Source organism: Nelumbo nucifera, chromosome 3 (assembly GCF_055504915.1).
Source record: "Nelumbo nucifera cultivar China Antique chromosome 3, China Antique-T2T, whole genome shotgun sequence".
Lineage (NCBI taxonomy): Eukaryota > Viridiplantae > Streptophyta > Magnoliopsida > Proteales > Nelumbonaceae > Nelumbo > Nelumbo nucifera.
Window position 1 is genome coordinate 20185834 of NC_142651.1, and position 12250 is coordinate 20198083.

Below are 12250 nucleotides of genomic sequence, written 5' to 3' on the forward strand. Positions count from 1 at the left end.
TACAGGCCAGCCATGCTATCCGTGGGGATCACCTCATCGGGAGTCATCGTGTTGTCATTCAGGGCGGGTTGCTTAGTCGACGGCTCCTCGGTATCAAAAGGACTATACTGCTCCACCACCACGACGATCTTAGGGTGTTCATGCATCACTCTCCTCTTGCAGCAAGCAAAACCAAACCGTCATGAATCCATAGCATAGTCATCGGGGGCGATCTGGAACTCCTCGGATTCCTTGTACCTCAGCACCGCCTCCTCATTCACCTTATGTGCCTTGTCACGACCCTCATTGAGCTCACGCACATGGCTCTTCAAACGTTGTAGCTTCTCGTCCTTAGCAGCTGCCACTACTACTACTTGCCTCAGCTTAGCCATCTCCACCTGTAAACGGGAAAACTCACCCTCCCAAGCCTCGACCATTTGATGAAGGGCGTGCATGCTGTCAACCAGTGTCATCACCGCGCATATAGCCTACAAAAAGAAAACTTAAGTTAACAAGCACAACAAAGAATAGAGAAGACAATGTAAAGAACATTACTGCAACAAACTCTTTGATGGCATCGCTCTCCAACACCTCACTCGTGTAGTTGCTGGTCTCCCTCCAGATGCTGAGTAACAAAATACCCGAGCTAGCTGCTCGGGCACGCCCTCAGTTTCCAGAGTGCCCTCCGGCCAAACACTCCAGCTCGTCCTGTACACTTCGGCCCCTTACTCCACCAAACCTAAAGGGGGGACTTCAAGACTTCCTCGCAGTGCAGATCGCAACCCAGTATGCAGTGGAGAACCGTTAAAGCCAACACCCACCATGCCTCCCTCAACCGTCCTCGACCTCTTGACCTCTTGTGCAACCAAAGGTTCACGACTTCTAGGCAGTGTTGCTGCTAAGCCACCCCCAGCTTGGGCCACTGCCCTCCTCTATACAGTAGCCTACATGTGCCTCGCTCACAACTGCCACATCTACTAGAGAGAACAATACAGTTAAAGCCGAAGAAATGGAACAAGAAGAAAGACACTTGCAAAAGCAATGACAGACCAACCAGGGGTTCCATCAGCCTAGCATGGATTAACAGGGAGAACGACGTGTACTCCTACTCGTCTACCCTCTCTATCCACCTGATGGCTGCTAACTCCTCCCTAAACAGATTGGCCTCGGTTGGCGCCTTCACCTTGGTCCTCGAGATTGACAGCTTGGCGGGGAATGACCAGCCCCCTAGGCAGCGCACGAAGAACAACCCTTCCTTCTAGTGTTTCACCGAGGAGGGGATTTCTGTGAGCACCTTATTGTGTCACCAAGCTGAGAAGTAATAATAGTAATGCTAGTGGTTCTTCAAGTATTGGAAGTATGTGAACATCGGCAAGGTGATGTCTACGTTGTGAACCGAGTAGTAGCATATGAGGCTAACCAAGTAACCGAAGGAATTGGGCATCAGCTGGACGCGGTACCACCTCAGCACCATCATGATACCCTCGCTTAGAGGAAGCCTCAGCTCGTCTATCAGGCTATGCTCATAAATGCAGAGCTCTCCTAGCCGAGCTGAGGTGGCCCTCTCATCGATGTTGAGGCACCTCAACTCATACTCATCGGGGATGCAGTAAAGGGTCATAATTCGAGCTAGATCTCCAAGTGTTAACCTACAGAGTGAAGACACAAAGTGGTTGCCAAACTGCGTAAGAGCACCAAGCCCCTCTTTTGACACAATATTTACTTCGGCCTTGTTGGTGGCTCGCCACTCCCCTTTTATTGGGGTGGCCAACAGTCTAGATCAGCTCAAATCAATGGGTCCGATTTGACGCTGCACTTCGCACGCATGTGACCTTAGGAAGATGAAACGACGCGTATGTCGGTCCTCCTAGCGAGTCGGTCTTACCCTGGCCCAGTCAACTCAAAGAAACTAAAGTTCCTCAGCTAAGGATCACATAACTCTTCCATGCCCAGTCGTGGCCAAGCACTACACTCATCGACTTCGGAACTGGGGGAGTGGTGTTCGGGTGATGGTTGAGCTGGCCGATTATGACATGTGGCTATTTCAACGGCTGCCCCTCTCAGGCCACATTAACACCACATGCAGCTGAACAACACAACTAAGGAGTGTCCTGCACGAACATGGAAGCAAACTCTGCCGAGGAAGAGGAAACCTCCCAAAAACCTCAGCGAGTGCCCTCATCTCGATAACCCCAAAAGCCCTATCTATCTAGGACACGAATGCACAACTATAAATAGGTATTCCCCGCTCGAGGTAAGGGACTTTTGGAACTGCACTCTTTGAATACCTCTTGACACTATCTCTTCTGCTCAAACCAACGCTATTTCAACTTGCTAGTCCCGACCACATCCTTCTTTATCCTACTGACTTGAGCGTCAGAGTACCTACCCAATGAGCAACTCCTTGGGCCTCTGACCCTTCTCCTGGTTGTAGATCTCGGTGTGTGGCTTCGTCCTTCCACCTTGGCCTCGCCCATTTGACTTTTCTTGTTAATGTTGACAGGTAAAAACAGTAAAATAAAGAAAATAAGTGGTAGAATAGTCAAAATATAGTTAATGTGTGCTGTTTTATTGTCGTGTTTTGGGTTGATCGATACAAATCTGTGGGGAATACATGTTGTTGCATTGTATATGGGTGTGTGATTTCAACTATAAAATGCATATATGTGATAAACATCAAATCTGACATTTTTAGATATAAACAAAACTTTTTATAGACCAACTTAAAAAGCTCTTCATAACTTTTCTGGTAGATTAATCATATTTTCTCATAAATTTGAATTCATCAACCCAAAACATAAATCAATGAAGCATCATTGTACCAAATACCCCCATAATAGTTGCATATGTTTTGTGTTTTAGAATTATGTAGAAAAATGGCATAATAATAGCTTTGTGCATGTATTAATTTCTAAAAAACTATATAATGTGTATTTTTTTGATGTTATGTGTTTTGGACACTTATTGATGCATTATCAATTAAATGTATGATATCTGTGTATCTCATTATATTAATTGTAATGTATTTTTTCATATATATCATTCAAATATACATTTTTTATATGTTTATATATTATTTATTGTTTTTTTAACCTTAAATTTGATATTATTAATGTATTTATGGGTTCTATATGTACTTCCCTAATGTACCCAAACATTTTCATATCATTTTGTTTATATTGGTGCATTTCTAAAACCTATATGAATCCCTATCCAAGCTGTTTGATACAATATACAATACTAATACTTTAACCATTGACATTGGATGCTAATTGGCTAATTTGTGTTTTGTTTGATTTTGTTAAAGGGTAAAATACTTTAACTACCCTTAAGTGTCAGAATGGATTGTAACTTACTTATTGTTTGAAATTTCCCTTAAAGTACCCTTAGGATTTTTGATAATCGGCAATTGTTAACAACCTTTAACGGGGATATGGAAAAATGTTATTTTACCAATACTTTTATTCAAAATGTCAAAATGGTAACATTTGAATAAATAACGTAAGTAGGATGCGAATAGAGAAGTTATTAAGCAACAAATACAAAGAGCACAAGTTGACTGAATTTAAGTAAAATTGGGTAAGCCACCGACGCACACTGTTTTAAAAGGCCCTCAAAGTGAGGCTAGGAAAAAAAGGCTTGGCCTCAATAACTTTATACCTCACTGGCAAGGCTTAGGCATTAAAAGTTATTTGAGGCTTATGCCTTTGGACCTTTGGCCTCAAAAACCCAAGGCTTGGGCCTTAATTATTTGGCATGATAGTTTGAATATGAATGTTTAAAACATAAATTTAAGATGAAAAAAGAATGTCTTGTTTTGTATATATTGGGGTATGGAACAAATAAATAAGCATACTAATAACAAATAAATGCATATAAACGTGTAAAAAAATTGCTTTGTTATTTATTCTTTATTCCTGCCCACTTTGCCCATTTACTTTTACCCCATACTTGACGATCTATTTATTCTAAAGCACACACATCAAATAGATGGTCACTATTCACCAATGCATACAAGTGCAATGAAGGAAATATGAATACCTTGTTATAACATGGTTGGTTCATATCCCTAAATTTTAAAAGTTTGACTTATATGGTTTTATTATTCTAGTGTTTAGATTTTAAGGAAAAAGAAAAACTACTTTTATAAGATTTTAACCCATGCAAGGTTCAAAACATTGATACTATATGCCCCTGTATATGTCAAGCATATCGTATTGTATCTTTAGGGTATTGTTACTCCTTTTAAGGTGTTAAAAAACTATATTTTTAGTGATTAAATAACATAAACTTGTACCTTGTTTGAAAATTTGAAAACAAAATAAAAGAAAATATGTGTATGGTTCAATGCTTGATACACCCCTTTCAACATATTAGGGTACACTGACAATTTGAACCATGAACCCATGTCCAATATATCAAGCAAGCTATATAAGATCTTAATTTTATGTTTTTAAATAACTTACAAAAAAGCGAATGGGGCCTAAGAAGCAACAGTGGATTCGATGAAGTAATTGACTTTTTTTTCACAATGGAAGGATCACACATCTCTGGTTTTCAACCAACCAAGCCAAAAGGGCCTTTTGAGAGTTAGGAGAGTTTCCTCTTTTGCTTCACCCTTAGTCTTGTAGGCGTTGGTCTTTATATGCCTAAGCATCTTCTCTAAAAATAAGTATAAGGGAAAAAAATAACTAGTGGCATAATCGTCATCTATGTTTTTCTTGAAACAATACGTGTTTGATCTTCTCTTTGCACCAATGCCACTTAAACATAGTGTAATCATCATTTACACTTTTCCCATAAGACTCTGTTTGGTTTGTGGGAAGATTTGGGTGGGATGAGAAAAGATGGGATGGGATGGGATGGGGAAGTGTAAAAAATTAAGTTTCCATTGTTTGGTTTTATTGGGATGGGATGGGATGGGAAAATGTAAAAAGGGGGAGAAGTTTACAAAGGAGCACTATTCTCCCTCGTCCTCCTCTCGACCGAACAGAGTGGTGACTAAGAAGAGAAGCGGCGGATCTGAACCCATCTCCGACTTCCCTCTCCCACTCTCTCTCCCTAATCTTCTTATCTCTTCTCCTTCTTCTTCCCCTCTTCCCCCATTTTCTCTCTTGCTCCATTTCGTCACCACTACTACAAGTTGCAGCGGCAGTAGATCTGCACGTTCCATCTCTACTCTCTCACTCTCTCTCTCTTTTCTTTTTCTTCTTCTTATTTTTTCTTTTTCGTTTTTTGTCTCCACCACTCTATCACCACTGAACCAGGAATGACGAGAGCGGCGGCGACATACCAGTGGATCAACGTCGACTTCGGCATGGTCATTTTACAGGAGTGGCGGTGGCGTATCAGTGGATTCCTTCTCTGTTAATGCACGTACCAGTGGATTCCTTCTCTGTTATGGGAGGAGGGAGATGGAAACTCAAGTTTTCTCATATGGGTCACACTGTTTTGGTGCGACCCCGAATTCGTGATTTTGGAATCTCGCATCCCACTTTTTTCTCATCCCATCCCTTTATTTCCCTCAAAACAAATATGAGAAAAGAGAATATTTTTGGAATATTCCCGTTTTCTCATCCCCATCCCACAAACCAAATGGAGCCTAAATGACTTGTATTTGCTTTTCATGCTAAGCTAGCATCATCTAGACCTAAACAATGAAAAAAATTAAAAGATTGCATGTAATACTTGTATAGAGAAGAGGAACACCACGTAAAACCCAAAAGCTTAAGCTATTGGGTTATGAGTGACATTTGTATATAAGTCTCATGCACCTCTCATTCATTTCTGATGTGGATTATCTTTAATTGTTCATACACATGGTTTTTGAATTGCCGTTGACCCAGATGGTCAGACCGTTTGGCCTGGGAACCGTTCAGGCAACCGATTTCGTTTTACCCTAAATCGGTCATTAGCAAAAAATCGTTGAATCAATTAACAACTCGTTGACCTGAGTGGTCGAACCATCAATCCGTTCAACATTTTTTGGTCATTTTGTATTTTTAATTTTTATTGTCAGAATGGCCCATTCGTTCGAACTGGATGATCAAATTATTGACCTGAAAAGTGGTGGCCAGAGCGATTCCATTTATGGGTTGTTTTTAAAAACCATGCTCATACGTGAATCCCAACAATAAATGGGTTTTTTTTAGATTTGACATGAAATCCAAAAATAACAGTCTCCAAATAAGTCAAGGCTTGAGATCAGAGTTCAATTCTAAGTTTCTACCATACCATTATAGGCTCCACTTCTAATTATCACCATTTGTATTTTTGTTCAAGCCCATATCTTGATAATTGGTATAAATCACTGGGTTTTATTTAAAAAACTAAAGAACAATGAAGGAAAAATCAATATTTCAGCCAAAGCTAAATGATGTTTTCAATTGCAAAAGGATAATTTTAAAATTTAAAATAAATTATATAAATCACATGTCATCACATGTGAGGGATAGTTTAAGTATTTTACCATTTATTAAATTTAATCATGTTTTGAGAGAAAATAATAGACCTGAGTCGCTCGTAACTTTGAATTTGGATGACATTAAGTTCCAACACTTTACCCACATAATCTGACATTGCACATCTCATACCTCCTTTTTTTGGTGATCCCGGTCTCATGCTGAGATGTCGATGTCAGATCATATTGGTAGGGGTTGAAACGCATTTTATTGTTAGGAGATCCCAACTTCCGTAACATAGTTTTGAAGTCTAAAATTGAATTTTCACATGCGCCACACAGCACATCCTAACCGTATATTGGTAGCATCTCAACTACAAAAATGTAACCCGATGTGGATGTGGGACGCCACCGGGGCGCAGATGTGGGAATGATTAAAATTGTGATTTATTGTGGAAAGTTACTCATCCAGCCTCGTTGCTCGAGCCTGGGCCTACCCGGCTCAAGTTGTAGTGCTAACTGTGTTCGTTGTGCAAAAGGAATTAAAAAAAAAGCTAAATAATTGCGCGCCAAAAGTGTCAATCGGAGGCGCAGGTTAATCAACTACGCACTCCACGCGCAAAATAAAAGCATCGATCTTTGGCAACTTAAAACCCTATGCATCTTCTGTCTGGGAGCAGGAATGCGCCTCACCTGTGCCGCTCTCTCCCCAAAGCGTTATATATAGACCAAATTCAAAGCAGTCAAGTTCATCTGGTTTCCCCCGTAAGACACTCGACTAACAGCGGGAACACAGACAAAGAAGAAAGAGAACACTAAAACAAACATTCTAAAAAACCTTTTTATTTTTTTATTTATTTTTTTTATTTTTTCAATGGCGAATGCAATTGATCAAGATCAGCAATGGCTGCTCAACTGCTTGACTGCGACACTGGATACAAACCAAGAGGTCAGATCCTTTGCTGAAGCATCGCTCAATCAAGCGTCCCTGCAACCAGGTTCATTTCATGAACTTCACATGTTTGTTTTGTTTGTTCGCTTCTTCTTCTTCTTTTTATAAATCCGAGGACGTGTTATCTTTTGGATGCAATGATCATTTGCTTTTATTGGACTGTTAGGTGTTTATTCTTCGTTGCATCGTTTTCTCGGCTATATGAACTTCTTTTTTCTCGTGAAAGTTATACAATTTGGGAGTTAATTGTGTTTAAATTGAGCCTGAGACGAAGTGTACTGTAGCGGTCGGTTACAACTGAGAAATTAGACGTTTATTTCTTCCATTCCTGAGTATGTTGGTAGGGAGTAAGAGTCTCTTTTACTGCTTCTTAGGCACACCGACTGCCACTCACCCTTCCGAAGCCACTTCCACATATCCAAGCACATGCAGATGCCGTTATTGGGAGAACTATGTTTCTTACATATGCTGCATTCGTTATTTATGGTTGCAATTTCCTTCTCAAAAGATGCGGTAGGGTGGCCTGGTAACTAATACTAGTACTAATTGGTGAGTTATTAATTGTTTTCTGCAGGTTTTGGAGGTGCTTTATCCAAGGTAGCTGTAAACAAGGAGCTTCCATTGGGATTACGCCAGATATCCTTTTGCCACATCTTAATCATATTTTTATTGTGTGTGTGTGTGTTTTAAATTTCCCTATTATACGAGAAATTGCAAGAGTTCATATGAGGACATGAACAACATATGTTGTTTTTTACGCTTAATATATTTTCACCTAGCTGCAGTCCTTCTGAAGCAATTCATAAAAAAACATTGGCAGGAAGGTGAAGAGACCTTTGAGCATCCGGTTGTCTCAAGGGAAGAAAAGGTCCACCAGATATTTTAGGATTCATCTCTAATTAATATGTTCCTATGATTTTTGTTGTTCTATACTTACATTAGATTTTTATATTATAACCTTCTACTGAGAGCCTTTTCCTTTATGCAAGGTTTGTAAGTATGCCTCTGCTTGTTTGTTTCCCTCTCTGATTAATGCCCATGTTTTTCTTCATTAATCACTTTTCAACACTATCATTTAGACTATGAGATTGTTTCTTGGTAACTAGATGCAAATGTTATAGATCACTGATTCTTTTCCAGTTGCTACTTTCATTTCTTCATTATTGTTTCTGTTGTGCCATAACTTATTCAGTCAACATAACAATGCCAGGCAGTTATACGCCAGCTTCTTCTCTTGTCGTTGGATGATCCTCATGGAAAAATCTGTACAGCAGTTGGAATGGCTGTAGCATCCATTGCTCACTATGATTGGCCGGAGGATTGGCCTGACTTATTGCCATTCCTCTTGAAGTTGATTGGTGACCAGACCAATATGCATGGAGGTAAATTCTTGGCTAGGGTTCTATTAATTGTATGTCATATTCAAAAAGTTTAGAACTGTGCATAGCATTTGCAGGGACTGAAAATTCATCGCCAGTTTATCTGAAAATAACTTGGCTCAAAATTCCAATTGGTTATTTCTTGAAGAAATTGTGCTATTTGGTTTTATCTTTTTAAAATTGTTTTAGAGCAATTTCATTTTTTTTTGCTTATTGAGTCATTATTAAATTTTTTTTACAGTGAATGGAGGTCTAAGGTGCTTGGCTCTTCTCTCTAGTGATTTGGATGATACTGTAGTACCAACATTAGTGCCTGTTCTGTTCCCATGCTTGCATTCGATTGTATCATCTCCCCAGGTTATTTCCCTCTCCTTCTTCCACCCTCCCTCCCTCTCTCTATACATAGACACATATAACCTAAGATTTAGGTTTCATTTATTTGCAGAGCATTTTCATTTGCACTAGTACAAATGCATAAGAGTGCAATGTCTGGTTCCCTTTTGCTATGGGTCTTACCTTACTTTGCTTCAGGTTTTGTTTTATTTCATCTGCATTCCCAACAAATAAAATAAGGCAAAAACTAAAACAAAAGTAAATCAGAATTTGCATTCCCAATTTTCCATACTTTTGCATCAGTGCAAATGAAATTGCACTGCAAACAAACCAGACCTTAGGAACATAGATCATAAGTGAAAGTGCTTTTCCAAAGATTGAAGGGGCTCATTTGATAGGGTCCTATCTGAGCAGCATAAGGGAGTTCCTATTAGGCTATTAGCAAAAGGGCATTATGAATATTATTTAGTTAGTGGTTTAACAGGGGGCAAGGGAATGAAAACATTGCTAAGCTCCCATAGGCCCAAAAACATAGGCATAGGCATATTCTAAAGCAGAGGAAGTGAAGCCAACAAGCCTACAGACCAGAGGCTAAGGAAACATTTATTCTCACTAGATTAGAAGTTAATTCTACTTCCACCAATCAAATGAAGCTAGAAGCCCAATTTGGATCCAAGAGGTAGATTAATCCAATGAAGGATGCTATAGCCTATATATACTAACATAGTAAAAAGAAGCATAAGGGACTGTGATGGGTATATTGGGGCTATAATAACTATACTTGGTTTTTGATTTTTTTGTTGGATATATAATATTCTTTCTTTTTTGTTCATCTATTTTTCTCCTAGTAACAAAAGAGGCAGAAACTTTAGATTGTATTAAAAAACTGTTGCAAGATACTGATATTTTTTCAATCTTCTGTTAAAAAGAAATATGATGGATTCTTTTTGGGTGAATGCTGAGTTAAACAAATTCTATTAATTGTTATTAATTTTAATTTATATGTTATTCTTTTTCCCTTTTTTATGTTAAAAGTTCATTGAGAATTTCATGAACTGAACCAAGGTTCAAAGTATCAATACAGGCCGATACGCCTTACTGGCATATTGGCCTGTATTGGTGCATTTTTTTTTTAATTTTTTTTCAAATATTGTTTTGAGGGGTCAGTTTAAGGCCCGGCTACCCTCTGAACCATGGTCTGACCCGAAACACCCCCTGTAGGGGCGTATTGGGAAGGCCATGACACGATACTATATGTATCGGCCGATATGTAACAATATTTTGAACCTTGAACTGAACTGTGATAACATCAAGCCTCTTGCATCTCTTTAGGAATTTCCTTTGCATGAGAGCCACCTCAGTCCATGTTAATCAATGATTTGCTCTCCTATCGTACAAGATGTTTTTTCCTCAAACATTAGAAGATACCAGTCTGTATTTTGGCTTATTTTACCTTGTTTATTTTCTAACCTTATCTATATTTTGTTTCTAGGTATATGACAAGCCTTTGCGCATGAAGGCACTTTCAATAGTTCACTCATGTACTTCCATGCTGGGGGTGATGAGTGGCATGTATAAGGTATCATGTGAATTCTGGTATTTGGTTTGATTCGGTTATTCTTTAATGAAATATCTGAGGTAGGATCTATTTGTTCAGAGTGAAACCAGTGCATTGATGCTGCCGATGCTTAGATCATGGATGGAACAATTCTCCATTATATTACAACCTCCTGTACAGTCTGAGGATCCTGATGATTGGAGCATCAGGATGGAGGTAAATCTTTTTTTTTTGGTCTGTAGAAACTTAATATTATTATTTTGCTAAAGAGTATAAACACTCTGCTGATGAAAGTCTGATATCATGAAATTTCAACTTCCAGGTGTTGAAATGTTTGAATCAGTTTGTTCAGAATTTCCCGAGCCTTACAGAATCAGAGTTTTCTGGTATGCCAAACAAGAAAAAAAGCCCATGTTTTACTTTATCTACTTGTCGGGATTTTTAGGTTGTCATATACAGACCCAGTGCAAATCCATTTTGTTGCAGTTATAGTGACACCTCTGTGGCAGACATTTGTGTCATCTCTAAAAGTCTACGAGCAATCATCAATTCAAGGTTCGGATGATCCCTATTTGGGAAGATATGATTCAGACGGTTCAGAAAAAAGCCTCGAGTCCTTTGTCATCCAGGTATTGATTTTTGTATCACATGCTTTTTTAACTGGATATGTCATCATGCACCATTGCCAAACCAAAGTGTCAAGGGCCTGATACTTATCACCTTGGGCACCTTGATTGGCATGCCAACATATAGATCCTGACAGTATTGCATGGACATATACAGAACTTAAGTTTTTAATTTCCAATTCAGTGTGTCATTTGCAACAATTTTAATAATTTATTTTGCAAAATTTTGATGTTGACTTGCATAGTGATGCACTTAAGGTAGTTGTCTAATGATTGCTTGGTTATGTCTTGAGGCAATAGTTATATATGTAGGATGGGGTGTGGGTCCTATCAATTTAAGATCTGGTGGTTGGCTTTGTTTGTGTGTGTGTGTTTCTGATAATTGAACTGGGCTTTGTGGGTTGAAAGAGGGGCTTTAGGTGATCAAGGATGAAAAATAGGATCCAAGTGCATAAGAAAATGTTAACACATTTTAACAATTTATGCCATGGTTGTGAAAACTGGACCGGACTGGTTGACCTGGGAACGACCATAGGTCTGGGCCTGGTTTTGGACCCCAAAACCGTCCAACCCGGGTTTGAACTAGATGGTTGGACCTTTTGACCCAGGAACCAGTGGCCAAAGCGGTTCCGTTTCCGGTCTGGTTTTCAAAACCATGATTTATGCAAATTCAAGTACATAAGAAAATGTTAACACATTTTAACAATTTATGCAAATCCAAAATCTGGTAGAGTTTGGCTTTTGTCTATATGTGGCTTTGGGTGTGTTCTGGGTTTATTTTTATCTTTGTAGGGGTTTTTGGTTGTGCCTTTCTGTCGGGTGAAATCTTATCACTTTTCTTTTGTATTTCTTTTTCTTTTTAATGAAAAATTTCCTTATTAAAGTACATAAAAATGGGTGTTCCATGTTAATGGATCTATACTGGATAATACATCCAAGAAACATCTATAATAACATTCAAGAAACATCTACAAAGATTTCTGTCTTTCAACTAAAAAATAGAATGGAAAATAAGTTGAAAGA

At 38.8% G+C, this 12250-nt stretch overlaps 1 protein-coding gene across 3 annotated transcripts in view; it reads left to right on the plus strand.

Annotated features, from left to right (window-relative positions):
- Nucleotides 1-7036: 7036 nt before the first annotated feature.
- LOC104600656 (ARM repeat superfamily protein) overlaps nucleotides 7037-12250 on the plus strand; it is a 60239-nt gene continuing 55025 nt past the window's right edge. The window contains exons 1-9 of one of the 3 annotated variants that reach the window (XM_010263733.2): nucleotides 7037-7377; nucleotides 7906-7967; nucleotides 8107-8199; nucleotides 8542-8713; nucleotides 8952-9067; nucleotides 10536-10622; nucleotides 10701-10817; nucleotides 10924-10987; nucleotides 11088-11230. In XM_010263733.2, coding sequence (XP_010262035.1) covers nucleotides 7254-7377; nucleotides 7906-7967; nucleotides 8107-8199; nucleotides 8542-8713; nucleotides 8952-9067; nucleotides 10536-10622; nucleotides 10701-10817; nucleotides 10924-10987; nucleotides 11088-11230 — 978 coding nt within the window. In that variant the 5' untranslated portion in view covers nucleotides 7037-7253. The other 2 variants (XM_088900959.1, XM_088900960.1) reach the window with 2 other exon arrangements.